The sequence below is a fragment of the Theobroma cacao genome, chromosome 3, assembly GCF_053813885.1.
Source record: "Theobroma cacao isolate CCN51 chromosome 3, ASM5381388v1, whole genome shotgun sequence".
NCBI lineage: Eukaryota > Viridiplantae > Streptophyta > Magnoliopsida > Malvales > Malvaceae > Theobroma > Theobroma cacao.
In genome coordinates, this window is record NC_142641.1 from 34981544 (window position 1) to 34996549 (window position 15006).

General features: G+C 34.3%; 1 protein-coding gene and 1 long non-coding RNA gene across 4 annotated transcripts; one reads left to right on the forward strand and one right to left on the reverse strand.

Moving 5' to 3' along the window:
• Positions 1-543: 543 nt before the first annotated feature.
• Positions 544-9909, reverse strand: EMB1873 (porphyromonas-type peptidyl-arginine deiminase family protein). 2 transcript variants are annotated; one of them, XM_007037658.3, is made up of 10 exons: positions 9534-9909; positions 8571-8684; positions 8385-8474; positions 8150-8234; positions 7553-7608; positions 7368-7446; positions 5959-6093; positions 5065-5297; positions 4455-4613; positions 544-913 (listed from the first exon to the last, which is right to left on the reverse strand). In XM_007037658.3, exons 1-10 carry the CDS (start codon positions 9618-9620, stop codon positions 830-832), a joined length of 1122 nt encoding a protein of 373 aa, XP_007037720.1. In that variant the 5' UTR covers positions 9621-9909; the 3' UTR covers positions 544-829. The 2 variants fall into 2 exon arrangements, with proteins under 2 accessions (XP_007037720.1, XP_007037722.1); XM_007037660.3 differs by lacking the exon at positions 8385-8474.
• A 154-nt stretch (positions 9910-10063) lies between these two features.
• LOC18604943 (uncharacterized) lies at positions 10064-14040 on the forward strand. 2 transcript variants are annotated; one of them, XR_001926906.2, is made up of 4 exons: positions 10064-10402; positions 11767-12124; positions 13610-13786; positions 13883-14040. It is a non-coding gene; the product is annotated as an uncharacterized LOC18604943 (long non-coding RNA). The 2 variants fall into 2 exon arrangements; XR_016025275.1 differs by having other exon boundaries at positions 13610-14040.
• Positions 14041-15006: the final 966 nt, after the last annotated feature.

The following is a 15006-nucleotide window of genomic DNA, read 5'->3' on the forward strand; positions in this document are numbered from 1 at the left end:
ATTGCTTGCTGCCCTTACTATTTATTTATTTAACACTTCTTTTTTTTATTTTGAATTGGATCGTTAAAATCACTATAAAACATTGACACACGGGATTTTCAATTTTGCTTTTGACACTCCACTTTCTGACTCTTCCACTCCGTTATTTACGTTGGGATTGGCTACCGTCAGTTTCACGCGACTGCACGCATGAAAATGTGGCGGGCGCCACTGACGCGGGAGTTTTGGTAAGTGTGGTTCTACTTCAACCCTCGCAACATTTCTGGGCACATCTGATATAATGGAAACCGTCCATTTATTAGACAAAGTAGAGACAACCATTTTCTTCGGAGATGATCGCTAAAAACCATGATGATCTGAGCATTTTTTACCTGTTAACTTGTTTAACAGGGATTTTACTATTATTATTATTATTATTATTACTATTATTTTTAATTTTAGTATTTGATTTTATACTAAGAAAGGTCTTACTGTTTAGTATATGATACGATAAGAATATTGTTCTTGTTGAAAAAAATAAATACGGTGAAATACTATATAGCATAAAATAAAATTTAACCCTTTTTTTTTAATTTTCTGAATATTCTAATCCGGTGCAACAATAAAAATGAATTAGATAAGTATTTGACTTTGACACTTATGATATGGGAAAAAAATATCACAATGAATTTGAGGACATTGAAACTGTTGTATAAAGAATTACTTAGAGCATTGTGTAAGTGAGTTTGTGCGTTTGTATGAATTGGCCCATTGGTACAACACAAATCTTTGCTGCTCCCTCAGATCAACGTAAAGTAATTTATTTGGTTGATCTCACACCACCGTTGGTTTAAGTAGCTGGTTGCTGCTGAGTAATGCAATGTATGTTGCCACCTCCCAAAACAATTTCTCTAGCACCTTCAATTCTTACCACCTGAACCCCAAACAAAAATATATAAAATAAAATAGATAACCGAAACAAAGTTCATGCAGTCCAAGAAGACATCATGTCCCAGAAAACATGGAATGAAGTCATCTGCTTCACCTACTGTGGAAATTCAAGCAAGTCTATCCTATCATGTGGAAAATATCACCATGTATTTAGTTTAGAGAAAGGAAGAATTTGCATCTTTTTGTCAATATTAATCAATTATTTCTTCTGAAATACGCAATTCCAATGGATGGTCCTTTTGGATTTTGCAGTGCAAGTCTACTGCAAATTATAGATCATGTCAACCAGTCTGAAATGAGAAAGATTAATTGCTTACACCAAACTAATCAGTGAAAAGTCTCCCAGAACTTGATCACTGGAATAGTTTGGAACCTGGAAGTCATTCATTTGACAGCAAGGGAACGGCACGTATTATGTGATAATTTCTTTACAGCCTAAATAAAAGAACAGCTACTTGAATGAAGTTTCTGTAGTTCATATACATGAGCCACAATTTAGTCAAAAGCCTTAAGTACCAGGTACATGACCAGAGAATTAGTATATCAAAAAAATTGTCAGATAGTTTGGAACTGCTAGCTTTAAATCATCTTAACTTCTAAGAAATAAACTCAGCATCAGGTAAATTCTACCGGGGAATATAAAACACTTTTATGCTTTTTAAATTCAACATTCAAATCTTTACCATTATCCCAGTTTCCTTTTCCTCAAATTCTATATCAATCTTGGCCATGCCCCTCATCTTCTGGGGTTGCTTTCTTCACTAACAAATGGAACTTTTGTATTTATGTTATTGCCAAGATACATTTTCAACATAACTAATTTAGCCAATTAAATGCACTTAGTTGGTTAAGATATGTTGACATACATTTTCAACATAATGAATTTCGCCAATTAAATATACTAAGTTGGTTAAGGTGTGTTGAGATGTATTTTCAACATAGCTAATTTAGCCAATTAAATGTACTAAGTTGTTGAAGATGTAAAATTCATTAAGCAATTAATTTGCATATAAATGTTTGAGTATAGAAGTTGATATATTCCCTCAACTAAATTTTGATTATATAACATGAAGTTAAATTCAAAAGATTAAGATGTTTGTTAATAAATAAAATATATCTTAACCAAGTTTAGTTGTTAGCGACGTTTTAATTTAAGGAGAAATGAAACTATTCGGTAAAGTTAAAAGGCTTCAAGATTGAGAAGCATGTAAGGCGAAAGGGTTTCAAGATGTGCAGGTTAAAAAGTTCCAGGATTGGTAAGGTTAAAAGGTTTCAAGATGTGCAAGGTTAAAAGGTTTTAGGATTGGTAAGTTAAAATGGTTTCAAGATTGAGATGCACGCAAGGTTCAAAAATGTTAGGATTGGTAAGGTCAAAAGCCTTGAGGATTGAAAAACTGTTTCACTGTTGAAAAGCCTTGAGAATTGGAAAACATGTCAAGGTTGAAAAGCCTTGAGGATCAGAAAGCATGTCAGGTTATAAGGTTTAAAGATTGGAGTATGATTGAAAAGCCTTAAGGATTGGAAAGCTTGTAAGGTTAGAAAGTTTTAAGATTGGAGAGCATTGTAAAATTAAAAGGAGTCAGGATCAGAAAGCTTTAAGGTTTTCAAGACTGGAAAGCATTGTAAGGTTAAAAACGTCATGATGGGAAATTGATACAGTCCCTTGAAACGGATCGAGTTATGGGACGGTGTGTGGAAGGGTTTGGTTTAGTTTGAGGTACACTAGGTACTCGGGTGGAAGGTTTCGTTTTTCGACCTATGTTTGTAGTGCTGGCTCGTTAGAGAGAACCTGCAGATCTCTTGAGTTTTAAGTACTCAAAAACTTGAATTGATTCTGAACAACCCTCTTTTATTAACTTCACTCCTTTTTAACTACAGCTTGGTGGAATAACCACCCTTAAAGCAATGAAGTGGAAAGGTGGAGACACAACCTCCAATAACATGAAATAGAAAACTACCACTAACAATAAAATAGGATGGAGACACAACCTCCAACAACATGAAGTGGAAAACTACCACTAACAATAAAATAGGAACCACAATGAAACTGTTGACAATAAACTGCCAGCAACCAATCAGATTTGTTGATTTAGTTTATACTTTCCATGTGTGAATCGCTTGTAAACTGAGGGATTATCTGATGTGCATACAGAAATATGGTTAGAAGGTTAGCAGGTTTCAAGATAGGAAAGCATTGTAAGGTTAAAAGATTTCAAGATTGGGAAGCTTGTAAGGTAAGAAGGTTTTAAGATTTAAAAGTTTGTACTTAAGAGGTGTCAAGATTGGAAAGCTTGCAAGGTTGCAATGCCTTAAGGCTTTAAGAATTGGAATATGGTTAGTCAAACTAAGTAAGGGGGATTTCTTACGTTTCAACCAAGTGGATATTTACACCAAGAAAACATTGTTAGGTATGAAGTGTATCCAAAGTTGTAGGATTGTTAAGCCTGAGAAACTAAGCTTGATCTTGATTGAAATGTTAAGTTGTCAGGACTAAGCTTATCCAAATTTACAAGTTAGTAAGCTTAGGCCTTCAAGTGATTCTCAATCTTGACTAAAGTTCACAAGGTGATAAGTTTGGAAGGCTCAAACCTTTATGAAGTTTAGCCATGGCCAAGGTCAAAAGTAAAAACAATGGCACATTATTCCATTTATTAGAAGGTATACTTCAAGTCAAGCTAAAAGATCGACCATGTTGCATAAATCAACCAAAGACCATAAGTAGGATGTCACCCTTACCTGATGCTTCATAGGCTTAAGCATCACATAAGAAAAATAACTAAATAAGGAAAGGTTGTACCTATTTTATGATCTGAGAAAAGACTAAGGCATTTCTAAGCTAAGTAGAGCAAGTGAGGAAAGCTGAGCCTGAAAACTTCAGGTTTTAAAAGTGACGTCTTTTGTGGGATGTCAAGAAAGCTAACTTAACATCCTTTCTCCTCTTCTGTCTCTCTTTTGCCGGTTCCTAAATCTTAGGAGATCATGGGTAGTTATCAACCCCATATTCAGCCTTTCAGGAAGGTGGAAAAGTGTTCAATTGCAGATTACATGTGGCAAGGTTGTATCAAGCTTCAATTAGTATAAGCATAAGATTCGAAAAAGAAAGGGTTCCAGAAACAAGAACAAAGCACTTTACCTTAACATTTTTTAAGCTTTTCTATAGTTTTAGCCTTAGTTCATAGTTCCTAGTTTCAACAGTTTTAGCCTTTAAACTTGTAACTCCCCATCTCTGCTATAGTTATCAGAGGTGAGAACCCTTAGATTGTTTGATCAAGGTTAGACCGTCAAGCTTGTACCAAACTTTGTATCAACAGTTATCTGCTAATCCACCCATTAAGTGACACACAAGGTCTCCAAGCAATGAATGCAAGTTAAGATTCACTATTTGATAAATCAGTTAAAACTTTTTTATTTATCATTCTCATCCTTAGCATATTTCCGTTTTACTTGCATAACTAGAATGAACCTAAATATTGCACCCATTATGGTTCCTACCAAACACATATTGAACAGAAATTCTTGCTTACTTCATAGTCTGGAAAGGCTTGGGAAAGGACACGAACAGCTTCATCATCCCACTTTTTGTCCCCAAATTGTGGCGTGATGATCCCTCCATTGGCGATATAGAAGTTTACATATGAAGCAGCAAGTCTTGTACCTGGAAGTCTTGGTTTAGCCTCACCATCCTGTTGTTAGAAATATCATAGGCCAGGAAAGAATGCACAATAAGACCCTTCTCTTTAGGCAGGAACAACTAGATAATAAAGGATAAAAAGTTAAAGCATAAATTGAGTATCTGATTATTGAATTATTTGGCATTATAGTGCTCTTTTTCACTAGGTTTATGTCACTACCAAAGAGAGGAGGATACAAGTTAAAAGGTCAATCCAATAATAGCTTTATTTGCAAAATTAGAATAAATTGTTAGAAGATGAGCAAAATTATATTCAGAACTAGAGAAAACTGAAGATAGTAACTTTTGTCATGAATTCTCAAAGAAGCTATAATATATAATGCTGTATTAACAGGGAGAAAAACAACTGTGCTAATCATAAAAGCTGCAGTAGCCTAGTACTAAGTTGGATGTGGATGGAGATGGACTAAGAGGCAGAGACATGGGTAAAAAGAAATGCTTACTTGAGCAACTCCAGCAGCTTCTTCATCCGTCATAAAAAGTGGTCCCGGAACATGGAGTTTAATTATTTGCAATTTCCGACCAGAAGCATCTGTAGCATTTGAGAGAATAGAAAAGGCTTCCATGGAACGTTCATACTGGGGGTCTGTTTCATCATCGGTCCAAGACAACAAAACAACACCAGGCTTCGCAAAGCAGCACATATTATCAATGTGACCGTTAGTATCATCATCACCTGTTAAAAACCAAATAGATACTTTCAATTTCAGTAGACATATAAATGTGTGTAAGAGATCTTCAGATTTGCTTGTGCTAGTGGATAGTCAATAATTGCTGCAAGGCACAGCTATCCTCCAAGGAAATTGTTCCAGACTTAGAATGTTAAAGATATTTGCTCGAAGGAGTTTGTATTTCAGATAAGTAGACTTGCTCAAGGATAAACAACAACATTGAAGTTACGCAATTGAAAAATCATTCCAAAGTTTAAGAGGTTCATAGATTTCTTGATGTATTACTAAGGTTCATTTTAAAGGTTTCGACTGATATTTGTGTGCTATAAAAGAGACACAAATAGTACACATTTACAACATTGAAGTTATTCAATTGAAAAATCATTCCAAAGTTTAAGAGGTTTATAGATTTCTTGATATATTACTGAGGTTTATCTCAAAGAGTTTTGACTGATATTTGTGTGCAATAAAAGAGACAAAAACAATGCACATGTTTATCTGTAGTCATGTATCTATCAGTGTGACAGTGAGATCATATAAAGATGAAATGGTGGAAGAAATGATGTTCCACCCAACCCAACAAAAAGAAGAAATATCAAGCACTTGTGAATTCATAAGAAATTTGAGAAATATAAATCAAAGAGGAATCAAGACAGAATTAAGTACCATACAATCCACGAGGCAACCAAATAACCTTCTTGACCCCAAGATATGCCTCAAGTTCATTCTCTATTTGTTCTTTGGTCATATTTGGGTTCCTGTTTTTGTTCAAAAGGCACTCCTCAGTGGTAAGGCAAGTCCCTGGGGGAAAAGCAAAAGCTGAATAAATTCTAAAAATGACACATTGCTAGAGGGAAAAAGCATTTAAAATTTGAAGGGTTGCTCATTTAACAGAACAACATCATTTTCTGAAACATACGACATTAATTGTGTAGTGATGCATCTAATAATGTGTAAAAGATATATGTAATCCTTTGCACCTTCTTTAGGGATGGATTTGACACCAATTATTGCATCGCAGTACATGATTTGGAAACAATTAAAAATCATTATTGACTTGCAAAAACATTTTTTGCAAACAACTTCTCCTTAATAGAACAGGAAAGGGGACTGCAGAAGGAAGAGCAGAGCAAGTCATCTTTCAAGCACATAATCTAAACCCTCCACCTTTTCATAGCTTAAGCATTCAAAACCAGTGGCTGCCAAAGAAAGCATCTAGACAAAAGAACGAAAGAGATGATTGCAGATTCGACTCAGACTGCATGGAAAACAGACTACGTTTACAAGTAGGGTTAGAGAGCAAACAAAAGTAAACGGAAAAAAGAGATGCAATTAACTGAATTCCTGTTAAGGTTTGAGTAAAGTTCTCCTCAAGAGATACACACGTGACGATTGGACCATCACAGTCATTCTCTTATCAGGGCTCTCATAATAGTTTTTAGGACTAAATGATTAAAAAAATAGATAAACACTAAAAGCCAAGCCAACTAGACCTCATCTTCCTATGCAACTAAAATAATTTGCAAAAGGCTAGAGATAGCAATTAGACGGGGCAGGGTGGGTCACTTTGTACTCAGGTTTTTCAGGTTTCATACTCAGGTTATTTGGGTACAGGTCATTTTGGGTTCAAGTTGTTGACTTTTATAGTAAAATCAATTTAAGTTCAGGTAATTTGGGTCAGGTTCTGTCACACGAGTTCAGGTTTAAAAAGGTCAGACAGGTTCTTTGGATTCAGGTTAGTCTTGCCACCTCTACATAAGGCATTCCAGGTGGAACCTTTTAATATTAATATTTTATTAGATGTTATGAGAAAAGAGAGATCAGCTTTGCAAAGCGCTTCATATGAAGCAATCAGATTTGCTTGTTTGCAAAGAGCTCCAGATGAACCACTCAGGCCACAAGCAGCTTTGTCTTGCTCTCATTGCAGAACTCATCATCCAGGCAGATACTAAAGGATGGTATAACTAGCAGTTTTGCATGATCACATAAAATTAGCAAGCTAATTTTACATTGATTTTTTTTGGAAATCAAAGATAAAACCAAAAAAGCTAATCAAACAGCATATAGATTATCACCTTCTCCATCTACATGTATGCTTCCACCTTCAAGAATCATAGTATGTGAAAATCTAGGAAACCTCTCAATTCCCAATATCTACAAAGAATAAAAGATAAAGAACAACTGTCTGAAATATTAAGATGCATTAAACAAGTATATAACTAAAAAAGGTAGCAAGTTTTGTTCTCTTTCCAGCACTAACCTTCCTTGCCACGTAAAGGTCAAGACTCCAATCTTTATAACAACCGTCGTCAACCCCTAGAAAGTTCCATGATGAATTCCTTTCAGAGAAGATACACAGGAGATAAAACGCTAGAGTGAAACATGATAAATACTAATACATTGGTATTGTCAAAGTTAAGGCCAGACTCTCATGATCAACAAAATATGCAATCAAAGTAGAGGTTTTAACCCAACAAATTAATAAGCTTCATCATTCCATTTTCACTTTTTAGCTCTTCAATATACAGAGTTTAACCATCATTTGCAGAAATTCCAGCCAACTAATTCAAACGATATAAAATGCAAAATTGAAGGTAAGATGGTAATTTTAACCCATAAGTTTGGGCATCCAATTTCACATACAGAATACAAATCTACCTGTCCATCTTCCATATTTGATAAACACTTAAATGTTGAATTATGTTACATTAGTTCTAGGATAATATGACTCCAGCTAACTGTAAAACCATCATTTCAAGTTTCAATAAATTGATTGACTGAAGCACAATAAGTTACAATCATTTCAAGTTTCAATAGATTGATTGCCTGAGGTACATTAAGTAACTTCTATTCTTACCTCCCCAGCTATTGAAATTCCAATCGATCCCAGCAATCTTTTGCTCAGGACTATCAGAACTTGGTTCTCTTTTAGTTACAACAAACTGCAAGAAGGGGAAAAATAAACAACAATTCTTTTAAATATTTTTATAAGGAAAAAGCTGTTCTTGGTTACAATAGGGAATCCAACTGAAGACAATCCTTTGTGACACATTCAAGACCAGGTGACATCATAAAAAAGAAGAGAAGCTCACAGTTGGCCCAGTATCACGAAACCAAGAGTCGTTCATGCTCATTTCAACAACCCTGATATTTGGTGGTAACTGACTTCGAGCATTGGCCCACTGTGCTTAAAATTAATTAATCCATTAAAATTCAGTTGAAAACACATTTATGACTTATCTATGAGACAGGATTTACTCTCTAGAACTTCTACCAACCTGAGCAGCACTTGCACAGACGGTCACAAACTCAAACTTTGAGATTGCAGTTGCAACCTTAGCAAACACGTGTTGACCGTGCACTGCATCATCTCTCCAATTATCAGGACGTTCCTGAAATGCAAGACAGTTTTAAATTTGTCATAACTTGTAACAAACTCTGAGCATGAAATTAACATAAAAAACCATCTAGTCTTCTAGACAAAAAAGTGGATAGCTATATCCTTAAATAAAGATAATTACCAGCATAAGTCCCAAGAACTATAAGACAGAAAAATTATATATTGCAGCCATGGACCAGAGGAGATGAACAGTATTTTAGCAGCGTAACCAAATGCATGCTGAGAATGTGATGGCATTAAACTTTTAGATTTAATACAGGATTGAAGCTGTACTGCTGATAACCAGAGGCTGCTCAATGCTCAGTTACAACAAAACTATATCAAAAACCTGAATTTTGCAGTGTACAACCAGATTAACGTGTATCAAATTCCTAAGACAACAGTTAAATACTTCAAAGCTTCTAGATCAAATATTGATTTCAATTTAATATCTAAAAGGAAAAAAAATACTAGCAATATAGTAAGCAGCGAGAAGTTCATAGATGTAGCTCTAAACTCTAACTAATAAAACCCAGTGCATGAAAACACCACAAAACACGCACAGAAATCAAATGCATCAAGCAGTTTGATGACTATGATTTGAAAACAAAAAAAAAAACTGCAACATCAGGCAAAAGCCAATAGACATGCAATGAAATTGGAAGAGAAAACTGTGTCAGGATAGGCAAAATATCAGAAGAAACTCATCAAACAAAAGGATGTCCTTCAATTCTGACCCATGCCAATCAAAGATGAAACAGAGAGAAAAGTCTTTACAGACAAGCTAAACACTCTTAACATCAAACAAAAAAGAGGGTTGGTTTAAGAATCAATAAGGAAACAAATAGGAAATTATACTCACAGGCCAACCCATCCAGCACTGAAAATGGGGTTCCCACTCTGCTGGCATATGGTAGCCAAGCTGAGAGGGAGTCCCTTTCATCTCCATCCCCCAGACTTGTCACTTTATCTGCCAACACTTCCGATCTCGAGATTTTGACAAAATAGAGAGAAGAGAATATATGTGTATATAAGGATGATGACTCAAACTGATTTACTGACTGACTGCAGAGACAGCCGACGGACCTATGAGATACTGATTTATTTTGCAAGGTGCAATTAATTTAGCAGAGCATGTCGGGAATATTTTACCCTTTTCTAATTGTAACTATTGTACCTGAACTTGCCTTCCACCGTGGGAGACAAGGCAAGCCCTGAGTGACAAAATAAGTAAAGTATAGTATGTACTGTTGAGTCTTTAGAAGAGTTTCTGTTTTTTCTTTTTTATTATTATTATTTTTTTTTTTATCTTTGAACTGTGTTAAGCAAAAATGTTTTTTTTATTTTTTTATTTTTTAAGGATGTTTCTATTAGGCATTTTCCGCTCTCAATAATTCTATATACTCCATGTTTCAATGCGAAGAAAAGGAAGTCTTGTATAAATGCTATATTTCTTTGGGGAAATAAGTAATAAAGAATTGTTTTATATTATGAACTAATGAGAGAATGGATGGCTTTGCTACAAAATTGGGGAAGTGTTCTTCCTGTAGGGCCGAGTTATGGGGAGTCCTACATAGCCTTCGTATAGCGAGGGAGAAAGGATTTCGTAGGATATGGCTGCAGGTGGACAATAAAATCGTGGTTCAGGCAATTACCTCTAGTGAATCGCATCCATGTGCGAATTCTGATTTACTAAACGCTATTCATGGACTGCTGCAACTCGACTGGGAGGTAAAACTTTCTCATATTTATCGAGAACGAAATATGTGTAGCTGATGGTATGGCCAACTGTGGTTTTAATTTAGCTAGTAGCTTTATTTTGTTTGATGTACCACCTCCAGAAATCAGTTCAAGGGTGTTCAATGATGTATTGGGAGTTTGTTTCCCAAGAATGGTTAGAAATTAATAAAAATTTCCGTTCCAAAAAAAAAAAAGAGAGAATGGAAACGCAGAGGAAAGGTATAATGATATTTCAATGATTCCTTTTCTTTCTTTCGTTCTTTTTTTCTTTTTCTTTTTTGAAAAATATAATTCTATGATTCTCGAAACTTGGTTCAGAAAAAGTACCGGAAAATTTTTAATAGTCATCTCATCTTCGGTTTAACTTCTGGGTACTTGTTATTTCTTGAGTTTCGGCTTCTGGCTTTTTACTATTTGTGATTGATTGTCATTTGTTGCTGAACTTGATGGCTTTGAGTCTTTGACATATCCTTAGGTGCATGCGAGTCAAATTTTTATGTTTGGTTCGTTCTTCTTTTGGACCTCGAAATTAGTTCAGGGTTGTTGGTTGTGTTAATTCATTCAAGAGCACCAAAAAGAAATTGAAAACCATGCTCTTGTTGCCGTATTCTTAGCTACTTTTTCTGGGGATAATTGCTTGTATTCATGCAATCGGTAGATTTTTGCAGTAGACTTGAATGCAGAGTTATTATTGCTTTAAGTAATTGATCATTAGTAGTAAAAAAGTGCTGTCAGATGCACAAATTCTTCACTTAGTTTCTGAAATTTATTAGATTATGAAATTCACTGCTAATGGGCATTATCCTTCAGTGTATGTTATCTGCTGGTATTTGACAATTAGTTGATCAGCATTTATTGGATTATTGTTCTTAGCTTATTTCACAGGGGAAAAGAAGAGGTTAAAAAGAAAGAGGAACTAATGTCCATAACTCTGGCTGGTCTGATAGAAAAATTGTTTTATACATTTTTGATGATGGGAACATTGAAAGGACAATCATGATAAAACTTCTCTTTCCAGTATGCTTTTGCTCCTGGATTCATTTGAAAGCTCCTTAATTTTATGATTATTGATCTGGTAACTGGTTGATATATGTAACTGTGTCCTTTTCACTTTTGTGGTTAAGTCCTCTTTCACATTTTAGAATTCCCAAAAGTTATTAAACTTGTTGATATTACAGCTTGTTTGTTGAATTTTCACTACCATTTTCACCTAATATTTTGCTGTTACAGATACTAATTATATTTAGTTGCAGACTTCTACCTTAGTGAATGCAGATTCGTGCTTCTTAAAATTCAATAATTTGATTGCCATCTTGCAGAAACAAACTATAAATTTTGACTTTTTCTCGATGCAGCCTGAAGGAAAAGTTTGCTTTCATCTCTTAAATGGCTGAAGATACTTCTTCTGGTGCTAAATCATCAAGGCAACATTCTGGACTTCTACGAGGCCAGGTGCGGTTGGTTATCGCTATGAGATTGTTCTAATCAAATATTCACTTTCCTTTGAGAAAGGTTTCTTCATCGTAATTCTTAGATGCCAATTGTTGGCCCAAAAGAATGATGGATCGATTCTAGTTGGAGTAGCAGGACCATCTGGAGCTGGAAAGACTCTGTTCACTGAGAAGGTGCTCAACTTTATGCCCACCGTAGCTGTCATAACAATGGACCACCACTACAAAGATTCTAACCATATTATTGATGGCTACTTTGATGGTAAAATCTCAAATTCTTTCGTTTTTCTGATTGTTTACATAAAATCAAAATAATCATCAGAGTTTGTTGGCACTGGTGGCTTCTTATTTGATCCTTCTAGTTTGAATATCAAGGATAATTATGTATGATAAAGTGGACGCTACCAGATATAACCTGCTGCTGGTAGTGGGCTGAAGATTTGCAGCATGGTATGCTATTGGAAACATCTATAGCAAAGAGCTTCATCTGGCTGCTAAGGCTGATTCATTTCTATGTTGAAAAAAAATTGGAATGGACAATTAAAGAAGATTATCAATTCTATTATATAAAATAGAAAAATGTAGCATTATAAGCAGTATGTGAAACTTTACATGAAGCTGCATGACTTACACTGGATTGCTGAGTATGGAAGACATCTAAGTATGTGAACAAGACTGTCCATAATGTAGGGCTGACAGTAAGAGAAAAAAATTATAGGTAAGGTCCAACTCAATGAACTTCAATCACTTACACAGCCATATCAATCAGTGGCTGCTTTTGTTTGACCATTGTACCAGGATGCCCTAAAGTCTGAAGTGAATTCTCAGTGTCTGTAAACTGAAGCTTTTCTCTAGATGCTCTTGTTGCAGCCTAGTTTTGGGTTTTAGCCATTTTTTAATATGTGTTGAATGGAGCCTACGACAGACGTTACGTGTACTCAGGTTAGATTAGAGAACATTATTGGCTGGTCAATAGGCCTTGAAGGTAGATTTGATGACTCCTGGTTTAAGAAAGACTGAAAAACGCATAAAATCACTACTGAAAAAACTGAAATGAATTGTATAAGTAGAAAAAGTAAGAAGCCTTGAACCATTAGCTGTTAGTACAAGTAGTTTCAAGGTACAAGATGTAATGCTCAAAAGCTATGTACCTTAAGGTGATACCAAAGGTTATTCTTAAATGTAATTCCTGAGGATGGATGATTTAATACAGACTGAATACTTGCAGTAACTCCTGGAAGTTATGCACATCAAGAGTTTTGGATCTTAAATGGAATACTTATCTCCATGAAACAGATTTGAATTTCAGTTATGGTAGCCTTATTCCATTAGGGATGAACTGAGTTGGCAAAAATGTTGGAAAGGTTGGCCTGAATTCTTTTTATTTATAAGAGTAACAATTCAAGGCATGTAAAGTTGGCATGGTGGTCTTGTAAACTATAGTGCTTCAGTAAAAGCTGCTGAATTATGTTAGAATACAGAATTTCATGATAACCGAAATTGGACAAACCCCATTGCTTTGTAGCTATCAGTTATAGGTATAATAGTCAAGTGTTGTAAAGACAGAGCATCTTTATTATTATTTTGCATACACATTGAATCTCGTTAATTTTTAGAATAACTTTTTTTCCTCAAAAAAAGAATCCCATTTATGACTTGATTGCTTCGTACATCTAGCATCAATTCTGAGCTTACCATGTCCTGCAAATTGTACTAATCTGTGGAATCTTTTTCCTTACCTTGAAAGATATTGTACTGCAATGATTAAACACTGGAGAGGGATGCATGGCAGAGCTCTGATAATTGTAGTGTTATGAAACACACCCAACGTTGACTGATTATGACACGCTGCTTGAAAATTACACACGGTTTAAAATCAGGGAAACCTGTTCAAGTTCCAATCTGGCTCTTGTATAGGATACAGGTCCTGTCTCTCTCCTTTTATGTTTAGCTGTATTTCTAAGACATAAGAACTCTTGTCATAGGGGTTAATGGTTTCTCCACTCATTCTGCCTGCTAGGAAGAAAGACAAGAGAAAAAGGAAGCAAACAAGCAGTGGACTATTGGAAACAAATAGTGATTAGTACATGTTCTTGATCTTAGTTCCATCAGCATGCTGAATTTTGTACAAAATTCATAGCTTTGTTTAATATAGAAATAATTCATTGAAAGTGCTCATATATTGTTACAGTTGCCTTTATACAATGCTGAAGTGTTGGAAGAGTCAAACCATAGTAAAGCAATAGTAAAGCAGTGGCCATAGGGTACGGATACAATCACTGATTTTTTTCTTATAGGCGGATTCAGGTGTCACTATATAATGTTACAACAATTTTAGATTTTGTGGGATTTCAACCTTCGTACTTCTTATCTTAAGATAATTTTTACAATCTCAACTAACCTAATTTTTTATAAAGTAATATTAATTTATATTAGTTTAATAGTGTAAATTTAAATATGTAAAATTTTATTGCTAATAAGTATTAAACTCATATGAGGACAGGACACACTCAATATTTGTTAATTTTGAGCTTAAATGGGTATTCAATGAATTCGGATAATTAATTTTGAATTTAAATATATATATAATATAATGAATTTGGATTAGAATTGGTTTTGGATAATATTTTATAATTTTATGTAAATTTTAATAAGATTTAGATATTTTGATAATTAAACGCTTTTGGATTTGATATCTCAAAAATAGTACATATTGTACTCGTTTACGTCTCTATCCTCATTAGTAATAAAATAAATAGCCATAAGTGATTTAAATTCCTCCTTAAAAAAAAGAAAAATAAAAAAACCAAATTAAAACAAAGAAATAAAGAGGGTGATCATAAAAAAATGTAACATTTAATTTAGTGATAGATACAGGTGCTCGATCATAAATGCACATATCACATATCTCTAGATGGACTGGAATCTTTCTTTCTCAAATTAAAAAAAAAAATTATCATTAGGTAATTTATCACTAATGAAAAAGATACTCGTAAATAGGTCAAGGAGTGAGGCAAAACATAAACAAGCTAAAGTAGGATTGTAGTTTGTTTTCTTCTAACCTAATGATCAAATAAGATTCTAAAATATTTTAAAAATTTTAAATAAATTTTTATTTAATTAAAATCTTGTATTTATTTGAGT